The 17,300-nt window shown below is 43.9% G+C and overlaps 1 protein-coding gene across 1 annotated transcript in view; it reads right to left on the bottom strand.

The window, feature by feature from the left end:
• Nucleotides 1-17,300, bottom strand: part of adgrb2 (adhesion G protein-coupled receptor B2) — a 247,813-nt gene that overhangs the window by 55,703 nt on the left and 174,810 nt on the right. Inside the window, exons 21-25 of the mRNA XM_030411455.1 lie at nucleotides 15,393-15,462; nucleotides 13,096-13,162; nucleotides 8,899-8,984; nucleotides 6,937-7,035; nucleotides 4,131-4,230 (exon numbers count right to left, since the gene is read on the bottom strand). Of these exons, the coding sequence (XP_030267315.1) occupies nucleotides 4,131-4,230; nucleotides 6,937-7,035; nucleotides 8,899-8,984; nucleotides 13,096-13,162; nucleotides 15,393-15,462 (422 nt within the window). The remainder of the gene's footprint in view (nucleotides 1-4,130; nucleotides 4,231-6,936; nucleotides 7,036-8,898; nucleotides 8,985-13,095; nucleotides 13,163-15,392; nucleotides 15,463-17,300) is intronic.

Genomic DNA, 17,300 nt, shown 5'->3' with positions numbered 1-17,300 from the left:
GAAGTTGTTTTTACTTGAGTTAGTTTGGCAAATGCAGGAGCACGGGGAACTCACTCCTCAGACATTTTATATTCGTCATCTTTGTCGCTGCAATGACAGATGTTCAGTGAATACTAAATTACGTGAAAATGGCAAACGGAAACAGCTATTCGTCAGAAAGTAGCTCAGCTCGTGGCTGCGTAACAGTCAGCGGAGCGGTACTGAAAATGCACCGCAGTTCTTCAAAGTGGCCTATTTGAGCCTAATTAAAAACCAACAGCGGCTACGTATAGATGCTCTAACCTCTGGGCCTCTTCCAGTGTCACTGTTCTTCTTTATCCTCCCACATCCTAAGCAAACACACCATGAACTCGCTGTCAAAGAACTGGTACTTGGAACGCGGCACAAATCAAACGGATCCCTGTGTATTGTGTTTCACAGTCAACCACTGAGATCCCCCCCCCACGCACGCACACACACACACACACATAAGGCTCTGTATTTGTAGATAGCCTGGTTCCGGCTGAGGAGCGACATCATTTCTCAATGTTGCTGCTGTCAAATCCCATAAGAATCTCATGGGCGGATACAAGAGTGCTTGTGTAAGAAGCGGTGCAGGAGCGAAAGGGAGCGTCTTCACTCCTGCCGGGTGGTCTTATCTGTGTGCGTGTGCGCGTGTGTGTGTGTACGTGCGGGTGTGTGTGTGTGTGTGTGTGAGTGCAGCTACAAATGGAGTGAATTGGAGTAGCATCCATGTCTGATTAATACTGCATGGGTCAGGGTATTGCCTACATTGTTTCCTTCCTTCCATCCTTCTCTTCCCTTTATATGTCCCTACTCATCTTCACTGGCATTTGTTCCAGATTCTATTAGTGTGGTGAGTGTGTGCGTGTGTGTGTGTGTGTGTGTGTGGCGCCCAATGCTGCTCATCTGACTTCAAAGTGAAGAGCCCCTCCATGGGTCCATACCTACCTCTCCACCTTCCTCTCTACTTCCTCCTCCCCTACTATCATCTCCTGCTTCGCTCTTGAATCATGTCCCCCCCCCCCCCCCCCCCCCCCCCCCCCCCAACTGATCTCTGCATGCATTTTTTTTTTTTCTACTCGCATAACTAAGTCCCTTCCGTCACCCCTTTCTCGCAATGCACCTTTCGCTCGCAACAGCCTCCTAATCTCGCCACCTCTAACATTGCACATGTTCATCCGCTCTCCTCCGAGCGACTGATCTCAGCAGGTCGCCTGCGCCGCCGACGTCCTTTCATTCTCTGCCACGCGGCGCGGGCTGCTGGCGCTGTCGACGAGCGCTACACCGGGCTGGGCTCGCTGGTGCGTTCTGTGTCTGCAGTTTACTTCACTTAATATCACACTTTGCACTGCCTTCTCTCTTGTTTTGCACAGTAATGCTTTTTTTCATTGTTGCTCTCCTCCCTCCCTCCCTCCCTCCTTCCCTCCTTTTGCTGTGGCCACTCCCCTCTCTCTATTGTTCTGCAGCTACATGGGGATTTATACTCGCGGGGGATTTTCATACATTTAAAATAAATAATTTCTGGATTTACTGTACCCTGATCCCTGCAGCTTTTGTGATATTGATTTAAAACAGCTCAGCATTCCAAGCATTTAAATATTCACTTACGCCACACAGTTCCTTCAATATCATAATGATCTGTTGGATATAGGCAAAGCTGTGTGTGGAGACATTTACAGCCATGGAGAACTGATGACATTGTACATAGATTAATGGAGAGCTGGCTGACACCGAACTGAGTGTGTGTGTGTCGGTGTGCATGTAAACGTCTGTCTCAGGGGCATGAATACATGTGTGCGCACAAGGAGTTTAATTTTAGCATCCCTGGGGGGCACAGCAAAGCCTGTGGCAAATAGGCACTAGGGGGTATTAGAAGGGGACTTATCATCTAATTCCACACAGAATCTTGGTAAGCTCCTTAAAGCAGCCTTGGATCAGACGGACAATACTGCACTATCATACTGCATTATGAAGAAGCGGCGCTGCAACATAGAACATGAAAACCACGCTAATCCTCCTCACGTCTGATCCGCTTGTGTTGCAGCCGTGACTTCTAACTGACCCGGAAACTAACGCGACATTCGCGCACACGAATCCCACCTGTCGCAGGGAGTGTCTGTCGCTGAGGTCACCGCGTGGTGCTGAATTTGAAATGCTCCTACTCAAAGTGTCCGCATGCCTGATAAAGAAGGAGAAGACTCACCTCTCGGCGCATCGCACAGTGGACGGTGATGATGACAAACCTTGGACGGAGTCAAAGACGGCAAAGAGGACCTGGAGGAGATGGGGAAACATTTGTTTGTTAATCACTGGTTCCAATCAACAGGTTCCAAAACCTTGAATAACAAGGCACCCCATCGTTTACGCAACACACCCCTGCAGACACTCAGGTCAGTAAATCCAAAAGACACGTCAGCTTTTTAATGCTGCTGTATAGATTTGAGGATTATTGAACTCAAACTATAAGTGGCTTTAAATGTATTTCCTCTGTTCTCTTTGAAGGTGGAATTAAATGACAGTTTAAAGGACAAGTTCACCCAAAATCGAAAAATCTGAGATTACAGAAGATGTTATTTACAAATCCACCATCCTGGTTGTGCGCTTATACTTTAAGTTTAGCAGCTACAGCGAATATTTCATCTTAAGGAAAGATCAAATATATATTTTTTTAAATCAATTTTTGGATTTCTAGGCTTTTTGGAGACTTGGATTGCACCAGAGGTCTCTATGGATTCCAGTTGTTTAGGAGAACGACTGTTATGCTTGTGCACCACAAAACCTCAACATCTGCATGAGGAGTAGCTGATGACTGAATTTTTCAGTTTTGATTGAAACTCATCCTTTAAGTTTCAAAGGACAAAACATGCACACATGGATGGTTGGCATCATTCTGTTTTTTTTTTTTTTTTTATTTCGCCCTGCCTCTTTCTAAAATATGCAAGTTCATCTCAAGATCCTCGTAAGATCTTTATGGAGCTCACTTGGCACCATTTGACAGTTTTTGCGAGCATCAGAGGCAGATTGGCGTGGCACAGCTAACCTCTCCTTGCAACGGAAAAAAAAAGCTGTAAGCTTACGGCTTCTGACATCGCTACACGCGGATTCTAGTTCTTTTGGCCGGAAGGTTCAGTTGTCTAAAACTGTGTCGAGGGTTGAGATGTGTCAACATCTCTTTGAGCTCTGTTTACAGTGTCACCGCTTTCTGTCACTGCTCCGGCAGTCGCTATTTCTGACTTCTGTGCACCTTGAAACACTCAGGAGCCAGAAAACATGTTATGCTACCATGACAACCAGTAACTGTGAGCTAAGCGTGGTGATTACACACCACGCTTAGCTGCGGTATAACTGTAATTGTAAGCATTACGCATTAAGCTTGATATGATGATGTTGGTGTTTATAGGTTTGATTGTTTTGACACACTTGAAAATGTTCAATAAAAATGCAGTTAATATGAAAGTTTCCTTGTTTTCATGGATAAAATGGTCAATAAAAAATAAAAACATAATACAAAATTATAATTATACGCTTCAACTGTCTTAAAGGCATCCCATGAAGAGTCCCCCACCCACTTTGGAAGCCTCAGTGTTATAATATGGTGTATTACAGTAATACTCTGCTGAAATGACTCAGTGATCATTAGAGAAACTGATATGGGAATGAAATGAGTCAGCCAAGTCATGTTTATTCATAATAAATCATCGCAGTCGCTCATAATTTCCCTCAGACAGGGTTGCTGCTCATGATCCTTTCACAGTGGGAATTGTGTAATGTTCTTATTTGAATGCTTTTTAATGTTCATTCTACTTTACTTTGGCCTATTTCCTATTTACACATGCTACAGTCTGACTTAATCTTTTCTCTTCATAGCCAAATGAGTTAAATGTCTAGAGACTCCCTGAGAAGTCAGATCTAACATCAGAGGTCACAGGTTTGAGACTGAGTGACTGAAACATTAACATATAAAAGACAAAATACCCAAACCAACTGGCTGCATTTTGCTTTAGGATGTGATGACGACATTTCTATCTGCCATGCATCGTTTCAAAACTGCTTTTCCACAGCCATCGCAGGTGCATGTGTGTGAGTTACACTATGTGAGCATGTGCTGGCGTTGTGATATACATCACCTGGAAGAGTGTTGAGCGGCGGTCAGTGATGGCCAGCACTGCTGACATCCAGGTCAATGCTAACAGAGGAAGAACCACGCAGGAACTCCACAGAGAGGCCCTGTCAGGCAGAGAGAGGGAGAGAGAGAGAGAGAGGCAGGGAGGGGGAGAGGAGAAGGAACAAGGGGTTCAGTCTCAAACCAGACCAGCCAGCTCTGGTGAGTCACATAACTCCACTTCTCTCTCTCAGACACACACACACACACACACACACACACACACACACACACACACACACACAGATCTGTCATAGGTTCGGTGGTGGGTAATCTGAAGCTGATTGGCACACTGAGGTTGCTATCAGACTTAATATTCTCACTGGAAGATGAGGTGTAATCATGTAGATAGTTATGAGACTGACAATTGCTCGCAATTACATGGTTGATGCACACTAAGTGTTACGCTGGTGGACTGTGAGACAATATAGGCAGAGGGTGGACGACAGGCCATTGACAAGTCCTGACTAGGGGTTCTATGAGGAGTAAGTGTGTGTATGTGTGTGCATGTGTGTGTGTGTGTGCATCTGCAACTCAATGGAATCAGACAGCAATTTAAAATGTTCATGCTCTTTGAGCTCATATCCATGGTTTTATGAACGTCAGCCTTAAAGGCGGACAGCTCTGTCTAGCTACGCTGAGAAATATGCACGTCTCTTCCGAGCTGCATGGCCGAAGGCGAGGAATAAACGAGAATATAGAGCAATAAAGGCCAAACCTACGCTCTGCTTGTCGAGGTGTGAAGTTTTGCAGCTGTACTGGACTACGGTTTTAATCCCACAACTTGTGTCAGTGCAGTGACAGCCTACAATTTGTGTGAAAAGACACACTCTAACACTGCAAGTGTACCTCGTCATTACATAATAAGTGTTTTTTTAATAAGCTGTTATATTTCAAAGTGCTGCAGAGTCATTTGGGAGAAAAGAGATGTGTGGAAAGCTCGGAACTGCTTTGTGACAATTCTTAAATGTCTCATTATCATTGGGAAATAAATTCCCAAGTCTCTAAAGCTTTATCAGGACACAAATAGACCGGGCTCACTATATCATACTGCTACAGAGAATGGAGTAATACTAGCAACATGTTCTACTTCAGCAAATAATACAGAAATTACACAGCACAGACTGTTTGATTATGGCTTGTCACTGAGGATTTCTAAGAAGATAAGAAGATTATTTGAAGGACCTTCTCAGAAAATAGTATTCTGCACGCAGCAAGAAAGAGAGCAGTAATGTAATATAAATAGCCACATCTAATAATAGGGTCTATATGAATTCAGCAGAGTTGAAGCGAAGCTGTGTGAAAAGAAGTCAATAATGACCCCGTGTGCTCCCAGTGACAACACGAAAACGGATACAAACTTGTTACTGCAAACAGGCAATCTCATCCCATTAGCATCCAATCACGGCGTCCAATCACGGCGTCCAATCATGCGGCCGCGCAACTAAGAGCAGAGCTGCTGCTTTAAACAGAGTGCTCTTTCCAAAATAAACACAGAGCCGTGATGGATGATTTGCACAAGGATGCTGTGAAATATACACAGGGTTGTTTGGTAACAGTAAGACGAGAGGAGGGTCTTTCATTAACAGACCGGCTGCACTGAACGCGAAACCATGACAACGCACCTCTTACTCCGAGAGCAAACATGCAGTCTTAAAAAAAGAAACCGGCCTTTGGTCTCGTTCTTGCGACACTCTCTAAAATGCAGCACTCAGCGGGAGACGCAGGTGGGAAGTATGTTAGATTCTAAGATCAGAGAGGAACGTATCACACACAGGAAATGGTGTTGGAAAGACACGTAATTGCCGTACATGTAACGCTTTCTAGTTTAAGGGACACCTACCGTGATCCTGACTGAAATCTAATGAGGCTTTTGTTGCATAATTTGGCTATTGTTTGCTGATAAGAATGAAATGTAGAAGATATAAGTCATTTTGTATCGTGCATGCATAAAGTTGAGAAATTTCCGAGAAGCAGAATAAAGACAAGAATGACACAAATGGGCCAAGCTTTTTTTCTGACTTTTAGTCCGTACGGCGTGACTAAAAGTTCCAAAAACACTGAATGAATTGCATTTCCCAGAATGTAACTCGCTGAATTTGTATCCACCGAGCCTGAGTCGATATACTATGTTAGCATAATTATTTTCTCACACTTGATAAAGCTCCCTCCAGAGCTACAAAGGACATTATAAAACCATTTTCTCAGAATGTCGAACACTTAGGAAACGCATTTCTTCACTGGAACTCGTAGTTGAAATGCTTGGAAGAGAGACATTTTAAATATCTGCAGCTTCAGGTGGTGGAAGAGCGATGATGGCTCACCTCAAAAGATGAAATAATGAGAGTGAGAACGTTTAGGCAATTTCAGTAAGGTGTTCCTGACACTACACTGCCCTGATGTGTTAAGCCTCTGCGATTCTGCATTACAAATAAGGTAAAAACAAACCTGACAAAATGATGCACAAATACTGTCTGACACAGGTCAGGTTTGTTCTGTGTGACCGGAGGAAAATACGCTTCGGATCAAAACATGTTCTCATTAAATAGTGGCGGCTTGCAGTGCAGGTGTTTTTTTCTCCTTTCATTAGTTTGTTTTTGTATCCAGACGAGTCACAGTGTCGTCCTGCATCATTACAGACAGCCAGAGATTAAAAGGATGGAGGAGTGAGAGAGAGAGAGAGAGAGAGAGAGACAGAGAGGACGATGGAGAGAGGATGGCGGAGAGTAAAAGACAGAAAGAGAGAGACAGAAAGATGAAGATGGACTAACATGGCGCTGCTGGCAGTCGCGCTGGACATAGCGGTGCTCGAGATCACGCCACACTTGGAGCATTTCAGGAGCAGTCGGCTACGCGCCTCCGCTGGGACACTTTAGGACATGTGAACACACACACACACACAGACACAGATATACACACAACCATGTGGGGAGGAGGAAAGGGGGAGTGAGGGGGGTGTGGTGGAAACACATGTTCCAGTGATGGTGACAGGTGAGTGTGCAGGTGTCACAGTTGCAAAAAAAAAAAAAAAAGAACCAAAGGAAAGAAAAAAGTGGACACGACAAAGAGAGGGAGGGGAAAGAAAAAAAGGGGTGGGGGGAGGGGGGGGAGAAAAGAAAGAAAGGCAAATTAAAACCAGATCTTGAAAAGTAGCAGCAATGAATAACAGTCAGAATACAAAGATTGATCCAGAGCAAGTAGAGAGAACGTGAGAGACGGACATTGTAATGTTACAGCAGAGTCATGTGGATCACAGGGACACAGACAGGAAATACAAAAACCATCTTAATGGACTGCAAGTGTAGTGCAAGTGTGTGTGTGTGTGTGTGTGTGTGTCATTTTTGTTTCCATGTGACCGTGCACAATGAAGCTTTATGGGAGTGTAGAGGAAGAAAAAGACTCTTTCTGTTGTTTACTTACAGTTGACTACTCACATGGAGAGAAACACAGTGTGTATGTGTGTGCATATATATATATATATATATATATATATATACATTCATATATTGCAAGTGGAGAATGATGGGGCCATGCGCGGGATATGCTACATTAGCGTCCCATCACAGCTCATTGCCTTAGTGCCAGCCACATCCCCACGGCTTCACAAGGAAATACTTTATGCTAATGACAGCCTGTCCTGTTAGCAACACTACCGACCGCTGTGTGCAGGAGTGCTCGGATACGTGTGTGTGCTTTTGAAACACTTCTGAGAATCTGGGAGGAAATGTGCTTAATTCTCAGAGAAGACTAAGAGCTTTGGCTGTGACAAAGAAGGGTAAATCTGTTTGCGTGTGTGTGTGGGATTGTTTGCACACATCAGCTGATTTAATCTCAGTTGCATCACCAGGTAACAAAAGCTAATCGCCCCCCCCCCCCCGGGAGAGACAATCTCTGCCTGCGTTAACCCTTGCAGCGATACACAAGTGATCAATTTCAATTTGCGCGGGAGGTAGATGTCTGAGGAAATGAAATGAGTGAGAGACAGAGGAGTGTAAGAGAGGAAGAGAGAGAGAGAAAACAATGGAATCAAGTTATTAAGGTATGGAAATGGAAAACATGGATTTGGCTGCAAGAGCTGAGGAAACCTCCGCGCACAGGATTAGTGAAGATTATGAACAGACGCCAATAACTGTGTTAACAGAATTAATGGTGTCGGCGGATGCATATGCATGCACGTCTGTTATGTATGCATACTATATATCCTGTTTGCATGTTTGTCTGGGGGAACAATGGATAGAAATCTAATAGGATTTCAATAGTGCATAAGATTCCATCCTCATAATCCTGGTGTTTACAGTATGTAATTAGGATTCCATCTTCCATTGATTTCCACATCAACCCTGTTCATCTATGTCACGTAAAAACCGAGGTAAATAGATGGAGACTGGAAGTGAAACGCTGATAGATTTTCGCAAAGCAACACAACAGATGTCTTGTCGCTTTTGTCGCTAAAATTGAATTGCGTTTTTTTGATCATGTTTTTTCCGGAGGCGCAGGTGCACGAGTCGGTGTGTGTTCAGAGACCCCTGAAAGCGGCTCGAGTTAGTCGCCGTGAGAATGTTGTCTCCCCGAGTTTGTGTCTGACAGAGGGGAAAATGTATTTAATGCAGCAAATTTGTCAGCGGTTTCCACCAAGAATGGAGTGGATGGATGAGTAAGGAGTGTGTGTTTTGTGTGTGTGTGTGTGTGTGTTGATGTATTTTCGTGTGAGGGTTTAGGAAGTTTTGACTTACCCTGCTCGCTGCTTTTTAGACTTGTCTGAGATGCCGTCTCGAGACATGAGCTTGTTAAACACGACGATTCCAATGAGCATATTCACCTGAGAGAGACAGAGAGGAGAGTTTGATCAGGATTGTCGCAGCTGTTGCCGGCAGGGATTCAATCTGTGCACTTTGTAACAGTTTTTCTATATTTTAGTTTCTTAATGCTTCCGCTGATTGAGGATGACTCTTTAATTGTCCCGGAGACCCACAACTGAAAGTGACAGTGATTTTGCTTCCAGAGCTCCCAGGCTGAGGAGTTTTAACCGTATCTCAATCACATTTTACACAAAGTACACACAGATTTCCTGGCAGGCAGCTATTACCTTCAGTTTTTTAAAATTTGTTCAAAATGACACTCGTAACAATGTGGAGGAGGAAGTGAAACATCGTTTTGAAACCATTTACACAACAGCATCCCAACTTTACACACACATTTGCGAATGCCATGATATTTGGTTGTGATTGGTGCTATGTCATGACAATGAATACATAGAAATAATGCATCTGTTATTCAAATGATACACATTTAGCTTTACATTTCACCAATTCATCCAAGGTTTTAGGATTGAGAAGTGTTTTTTCTTCTCAGATTCCTCTGATGGCGGCAGAATTGCCTCCGGCCACTAGTGGCAGTTCTGAGCGCAGCGACGTGGAGAGAAACTGGGCCAATAATAAAAGCGCTCTGTGAGGTTTGCTTATAAACAAACAAAGTCACGTTTAGATATAGTAGTTATACATCCATTATCAGTCTTCTTCACTGCTGCTGCTGAAACAATGCTGCTTGTCACCAGCTGCCAATCAAAGTTTTTGGATCCGACAGCCGCGTCTGAAGTAATGTCCACTTATATTTACATATATTGACACTGTCACCTATTCTACCAAATCTATAACCAGTTCTTATAAATCTTCAATTCATTGATGTGAAAGTCACCACTAGGGCTGCACAAAAAATCGTTAACAAATCGCGATCTCGATTCACACATACACGTGATCTCATTTCTACACACGGCGATTCTGAAGCATTTTATATCTCGAGCTGAATCACAAACAAATGTTCCTATTTTTCTTCTTTTGAAGTGCCCCCAAACGCAGCACTGCCGCTGCCTCCTCCCTCAACCTGTGGTAAAGCGTCTTCACAACATGTGATTCAGTGGAGGAAGCCCGTCTGCAAATGAGTGTTTGGAAGGAGTGAGTGAGAAGCCGTTGTTAGATGGGGCAGCAAGCCGCCAATCTGCCCGTCCTTTTGGCGGCTAGGTCCGCGGTTTTACCCTCCGAGGCGGCAAATCGGCGGACCAAAACAGACCCCTGATTTGCCACCCTGGAGGGTACACTTATATCCGCCTTGCCTGCTGGATGTGCCACTCGACAGCTGCTGAGATCCGGGAGATGCTAGCGTCTCCTGGATCTCTAGCTGTATGGTTGTGTTAGCTTGTTGTTGTAGCCACAAGCTAGGAACGGTCGCTACTTTCAAAGTAAAAGCGTCCCGCTAAGAACCCAGCTCTAAACTCCAATGGGGTGCAATGTAAAGCTCTTATTTTGAAGACAAATTCGTTGTTAACTGTTCACAGCCCAACTTCGGGCTTCACGTCACATCACATGTTTACGCCTACCTCTGAGGCGGCTTTTGGAAAAGGAGGATATATTACGCCTCCGTTTTAGAAAGCCGATCACAGCAGCTATCACATATCACCTAGCCAGAGATACGGCCCCAATAAACACTGTACAACATGAGGTATTGAAGGATGCCCTCTCATCTTGGAGACAAATTTTTTTTTTTTACTTTTGTAAAAATCATTTCTCATCAAATGATAGAACTTGAACAAAACAAAAAAAACATTGCCTTCTGCCAAAGCAATGTTTTTTTTGTTTTGTTTTGTTCAAGTTTATCAGTGCAATAAACATTTTGTGAAACAAATCGTGCCAGAGAATCGTGATCTCAATTCTAAGCAAAACAATCGTGATTCACATTTTTTCCAGAATCGTGCAGCCCTAGTCACCACACAGTTTGTCGTTTTCTATTTGTGGTCACTGCTGTAAAATTAGGAAAAAAAAAACCAAACAAAAAAACACCAGTTGCTTTTTATCTTGGCTTCTCTTACTAATGAGCTAAGCCTGCCAAATATCTGGCTATAGTGTCCCAGTGACACACACCTATGCACACACAGATCTGCGCTGAGGCTTGCCACATGTAAACCTTCCACTCTGAATTCCTGCCCATATGGGAGATTTCTAATCCCACGTGTTCCTTCTAATCCTGATTTCTGACATTCATCCGTACTCTTTCTTCCACCCTCTATGTGTTTCTCTGCACAGCCTCTGTGTTGTTATTCATCTGCCCGCTTTTCTGATGTCAGCGGAGAAGTGCAACAAATGACATTCATGCTCCAGTACATACCTGTGTCATCTACCTTATCACCTACGCCGAATGTCTGCCTTGATCCCTTCCTTTATCTGTCACCAAGAGCTGCTTATTTTTAGGCAGAAGAATGCGATAGATTCAACACACGGATACTAAAACATCTCAACAAAGGAGCTGAGTGGTTGTGGAGTTAATTCCGACTTTCACGGGGTCAGTTGAATTCTCTGATTTCGCAAAAAAGCCAGATTTGTACCTTTGTTCCATCTACAGTGCATTTGGCAGCTTTTGCAATTTACTTAAAAAACTCGCCCTGTCTGATCTCCTTTCCCCTCAATGGTGTGTTGCTGCTGACAACTGCCCAGGATGTGCCAGACTGTGAAAGCGCCATTGTCATGCCAGTCATGCCTGGCCCCAGCTCCGTGAGTCAGCATCATCCTGTTCTGCTATTTGCCCAAGGCCAGGTTCATTAATTAGAGAAGAGCCCTGTGGGAAGGTCTGTGTTTCTCTGCCCGACGTCCCACTCTCATTACAGCTGTTTGTTAGAGAGGGGCCTCGGCAACAACACCAGGGGGCCGGGGACCATTACACAGCAGCTGGGGTGTGGCGTCTACATCGACATTGTGGAGGCAGAAAGGGTGGAGATTTGGAAACTGTCCAAGAAACACCAGGCAGACACCGACACACATCCTTTGAGGATAACTGTCCTTTGATTTCACGTGATGGATCTGATCTCTGAGACCCAAAACGCCTAACCTCTCTTTTCTTCCGCTGTGTGAATTGTATCATTATGCATTTATGGAGATGAAGCGACAACCTCACTGTTTTCTAAGTAAGCACCGGAAGCAGCCGCATTAGCACAACAATGAATATTCAGCACTATACAACCCCGTGTTGACCCGCGTCCCAAACCGCAGCTTGAAGAAACTGTCAATCTGCCACTCTCTTGCCATGAAATGACTTAAAAAAAAAAAAAACATGCCTATCACTCCGCACACCTGTGATGCGTTCTGATCCATGCCTCCTTCCTGACACTTAACGCACGGCAAGTGTGCAAAGCAACAGGACGAGCAAATATCACAGACAAACACAACAACAGCAGCCGCAGCCGCAGCAATTACCGAGCCGAAGTTAAGTCCCCCCATCCAGACTTATTAAGCTTAGCGGTGGAAATATCCACCCAGGGATTCATTTAGGAGGGAATAAAGTAACTCTAGAAACAGCCACATTCAGCCAGCGCCAAACAACAGATGATTAAAACACCACTGAGATGAAATCAATGCACTCAATCTGCAGAGGCGCGGCGCGACAATCTAAAGCTGTATCTGTTGTTGTTTTGTAGCAATTTGCAAACAAAAACAAAGGAAGTATCATTATGACGGGGTGCACGGCGTTACACACATTTATATCGGAAAGGAAAAAAAAAAAAAAGCATAATTCAGTGACTCATACTGCAAAAGTAAACATAAGAGTGAGATGTGTGGCTGCAGGGCTAAAATTCAGGCCAGGCATTTGTTTGCTCTTGTCTGCTGGAATATATTTAGAGTTTTTTTTTTTTTTTTTTCTGGGCTGACATTTTAGACTCAAGGATCAAAGTGCTCGTCTCATCATTTTGTCGTGGACACCCCCGAGTGTGAATGCTCATAAGTGCATGAAGGGAGTGAAAGGAAGAGGGAAATCCTCAGAGAGCAGCTGCTTTAAAGCCCTTAGCTCAGAGGCTAACGTAGCGAAGTATTTGTAGAATTATGCAATGTGAGCGGTGAGGGGAGGGGGACCTTGACGAGGGAGAGAGTTTGTTGGACCGGACTCACCAATACAATGACAGCGGCGGGCCCGACGAAGGCGTACAGCAGACCGCCCTCCAAGGACAACCAGCAACTACAGGAAGAGAAGAACGGAGAAGAGTTTTCAGCTCAAAGTCACAGAGCTAAAGGCGTTGTAAAATATCACCTCATCACATTTCAGGTCTCACATTTCACTCGCTGTGAAGTACTTATCCACACCAAGTACACAACCGATTAAGGATCACATTTACTTGCATTGGTGAGGATGCAGCAGCAGTTTCGGTGGGTGTTTAAGTGCCCGTTTCTTTAAATATTGCCCTCAGTGTTGAGGCAGTTTATCGTGTACATTACCTAAAAAACATATCCTCAAACTGTAAATGGTCTTGTGAAATTTCATTTGCCGTGAAAGCAACCGAGCCTTAATGACATTAAACGTGTCCTCCGGTGATGTCATCAGTGCGTACTCCAACCCGTCTGTTTGTCTTAATTGCAGCTCAATAAAAAGGAGGATGAGGAACACACGGCCTGGAAAGCGCACAATGCAGTCCTCCCATTAATGAGATGGTAATTAACGTAAGAGGGAACACATTTGTAAATATGTTTTTAAATGTGTTTTCATTGAATCAATTAAACCATTGACCGGCTAAGGGAGCCCAACAGTAATTGTCAATAGTGCTGTTTAAATGTTGTGCTCCAGTGCAAACACAACAAGCTTTACACATCCCACACGGCTGTTGAAATGTCCTGATGTCGGACTCAACATAAATATTACACAAGCACTGCATTTGACTGCCCACAAACCTGTTGCCACTCTGACAAGTGTAGATACACATTTGCTCAAGATACCTTTAAAAAAAACATGTGAGGACTCACTCAAAGGGTCCTAAAAACTCAACCTCCACCAGCTCCTCACGTCATCCTTAAACTAAGTCCAGAGTCAGAAAAGTTAATCTCACATGAGAGATGTAAGATGTTGTCTTTGTTGCTCATTTAGTAATGAATATTTAACGTTAGAGAGAAATACTTTTTGAAACTCAGTTTTCAGGGGCTTTAATGTATCTTTAATAGAATCTTGACAACCCCCCCGTTAAAACTGGCATCAACAACATTGTCTTGCGCCAACGCGCAATCGAGATGTGAATGTAACTGAGTACATTTACCAAAGTAATGTACTTGAGTATAAATTCTATTTAATTGTGCTTTAATTTTTTGTTTGAAGCAAGTTTTTACTGCTCCCTCGCTTACTTAGTTTTTCATAATGTTGTCTAGTGGTAAGCATTTATCTCCAAGTTTTTGATATTGAACGTTTCTGATAAATTCAAATTATAAAGTCCGTCTGTTGGGAAAATGATCATATTCTTCAAAAACCCTCTTGTAAATATCTCGCGTATTTGCCTGACTCTCTCCTGTTATTGTTGCATCTTAAGCTGCTGTAACAAGTGAATTTCCCCTGTTGTGGGATAAATAAAGTCTATCTAATCCAATCAGATCTAATTAGCTCGTAAAAATCATCCCATTGTGCCTCTTCAAGTTCATGAAATGTTGACTTAGTAGAAATACATGGTTCTGATACAATAGTGACGCCACACACACATGACGATCTTATAGAGTATGTGAAGCATGGCAGTATTCAAATAAGTTCATCCGTTAACATTTACAGCGGTAACATGCAACATACACGTTAAAGCAGCAGATATGTTCATCTGAAAAGTGAGTGAGCAGAGTGAGAGCTTGACTTTTAATGATCTGAGTAAATTCTGCTAAATCCAAAGCAGAAGTTGGGAGTATGTTCACAGTGTTTTAATTTCATTTCAGTAAAGAATCTGAATACTTTCTCCACCACTGCTGACATGTGTTCTGCATTTCACCAAATGCATGCTGAAATAGCCTCCAGTCCCCCCGTGACACCGAATATGGATGGATATTTTTAGATTTTGGCTGGATAGGTGGGTGTGTGGGAAACGGACTGTTTTGTTGAGACAAATAACGTGAAAAATAGATTCAGAGCTCATTCGTCTGTTTATAGCAGAGCCTCCGCTGGATGAATCGATGAGCACCCCTGGCAAGTTATAAAATAAAGTTGTATAAAAATACACTTCTGTGAAAAAGACGTAAGCTTAGAAAACCTTCGGGACAAAAGGGAAGATAGACTATTTGAAAAGGTGAAGATAAAACTCGCTTTGAATGGTAAGCAGCTAGGGCAATATATGGTGCCGTGCCTCAAGTCCGTCAAAACACAAAACAGACATAAAAAAAAAAAAAAAGAAAGACAGACAAAGGGAGACATGATTTGTGCGAGGGACGGGTCGGGAGGTTGTACTCACTAGCTGGCTGTGCCGTAACCTCTGGCTCTGGTGAAACCCACTGACACCGCTACAACTAGGGCTGGAAGACCTGCAGACAAGCACAGAGAGAAGGATCAAAAGGGTGAGACGCAGGATAAAAGGAAGTCACGGTGACGATGAAGCATGTCGGCCCAATAGGATCCTCCAGTGTGAACAACTCCATATGTCTCTTCCCATTTAAATGCAAAGTAGCTATGCAATATCATGTAACATGTGCATGTGTGATTGAAACTGACTGCTGTGCTCTGTAGGTAAACCCCAGTGTTCCCTGACACAAAGCCTAGCTTTAGGCATTAACACTGGGCTTCGATTCCAGTTCTCTGCAGACACAGGAGGTCTGATTTAGCATTTAAGGACATTTTAGTAGCACTTGACACCCTCTGCGCATTATATGATCCACTCATGCAGCATGCCTGCACGCGTGGGTGTGGGCGAGTTTAGTTTAGTATAGGACGCGAGGAATGCGAGGTATGGCACGGGGCGGTCAATAAGTCACGGATTAATTAGCTAAATCGAGCAATTTGCGCGTGTCTGCGTGCGCGCGTGTGTGAGCGGGGAGGAAAGAGAGTGAGAGCGAGTGTCGCAGAGCGCATGCCAGAAAAAGAAGGAAATATGCTGGCCCCGTAATGAGCTTGGCGCTGAAATATTCATGTAATTAACAAAGCTGTGATTATGGCTGCAAATGAAAAGCAATTAGAAAAAGTCACATTAACATTAACAAATAAGATGGTGGGAAGCCAGGCCCGTCCACCAACCGGCGGACTTCCAATTAGACAATGACAACATCCATCCGACATCTACCGATACACGGTACAGTAAGCGGGCACCTTTACGTTAAGCGTGGACACTCGCGTCGCCGTTCTAACGCGGATCCCGCCGCACCATCAATCTCCTGTTTCCATGGCAACTGATTTCAATCACATAATTTTGGGGGGAAAAAATTGCGAAATGGACCCGGGGAGGATAAGTCGTTTGATCCCCTCCACTCTGCTCCACTGTTCTCACGCATTACATGTGCATTGGGAAGTGTGTCTGATAATTCCATACCGTCCAGCGCGTACCCAACACACACACACACACACACACACACACACACACACACACTGAGTCGGTATCTCTCTCTCTCTATCTGTGTGGCTATACTACAATCTTTACATTCTCCCTGCTCTGTATCAGGTAAGGGCATCAGTGACTTTGCAGATTAGACTGGTGGGATCAATACCAAGTGAAACGAACAGATGGGGTGTGTGTGTGTGTGTGTGGCCGGGGGGTGTGATGGCGGTGGGGGCTGTGGCTGTAATTTCTAGGGCTATCTACGAGCATCTTGCCAGCGTTATGTTGATGTAATCGCATGTTTTGATTACGCTCAAACACCCCCGATGCCTGTTGCATCTGGTTCACATTGAGAGTGACAGAGTGACACAGAAGCTGGATGCCGTACAGCTGAATGGCACAAAGGAGTGATGTCAGCTTTACTCGTGTCGTACACTCTGACACCCTTTGTGAGTGTAATACATGTCTTTCAAGACCTTGAAGCAGCAAATAATAGCGCGCCACAAAGATAAACAGGGCACAAATGATAGGACAGAAAATGGTTATTAGGATATTAGGTGTAATGCAGCCTACAATTTCAACACTGCTACATAATAATCTGTTACATTCTCATGTGAAAGAAAAAAAAAAAAATCACCAATTGATGTCACTCAACAGCGGCTGATGCACACGCCTTCATTTGCTATGCTGAAAATCCTCTGGCAAAAGAGACAGTTTATATTTCAGATGGCAGCTACAGAAGACATGTACATTAGCAGCTAAGCGTTATAGCGAAATGCTGCTATGATACTGAATTGTCTCTTCCAAATGCAAGTGCGGAAAAAAACAATGTGC

The sequence above is a fragment of the Sparus aurata genome, chromosome 3, assembly GCF_900880675.1.
Source record: "Sparus aurata chromosome 3, fSpaAur1.1, whole genome shotgun sequence".
Taxonomy (NCBI): Eukaryota; Metazoa; Chordata; class Actinopteri; order Spariformes; family Sparidae; genus Sparus; species Sparus aurata.
This window is presented reverse-complemented; position numbering and strand designations above follow the sequence as displayed.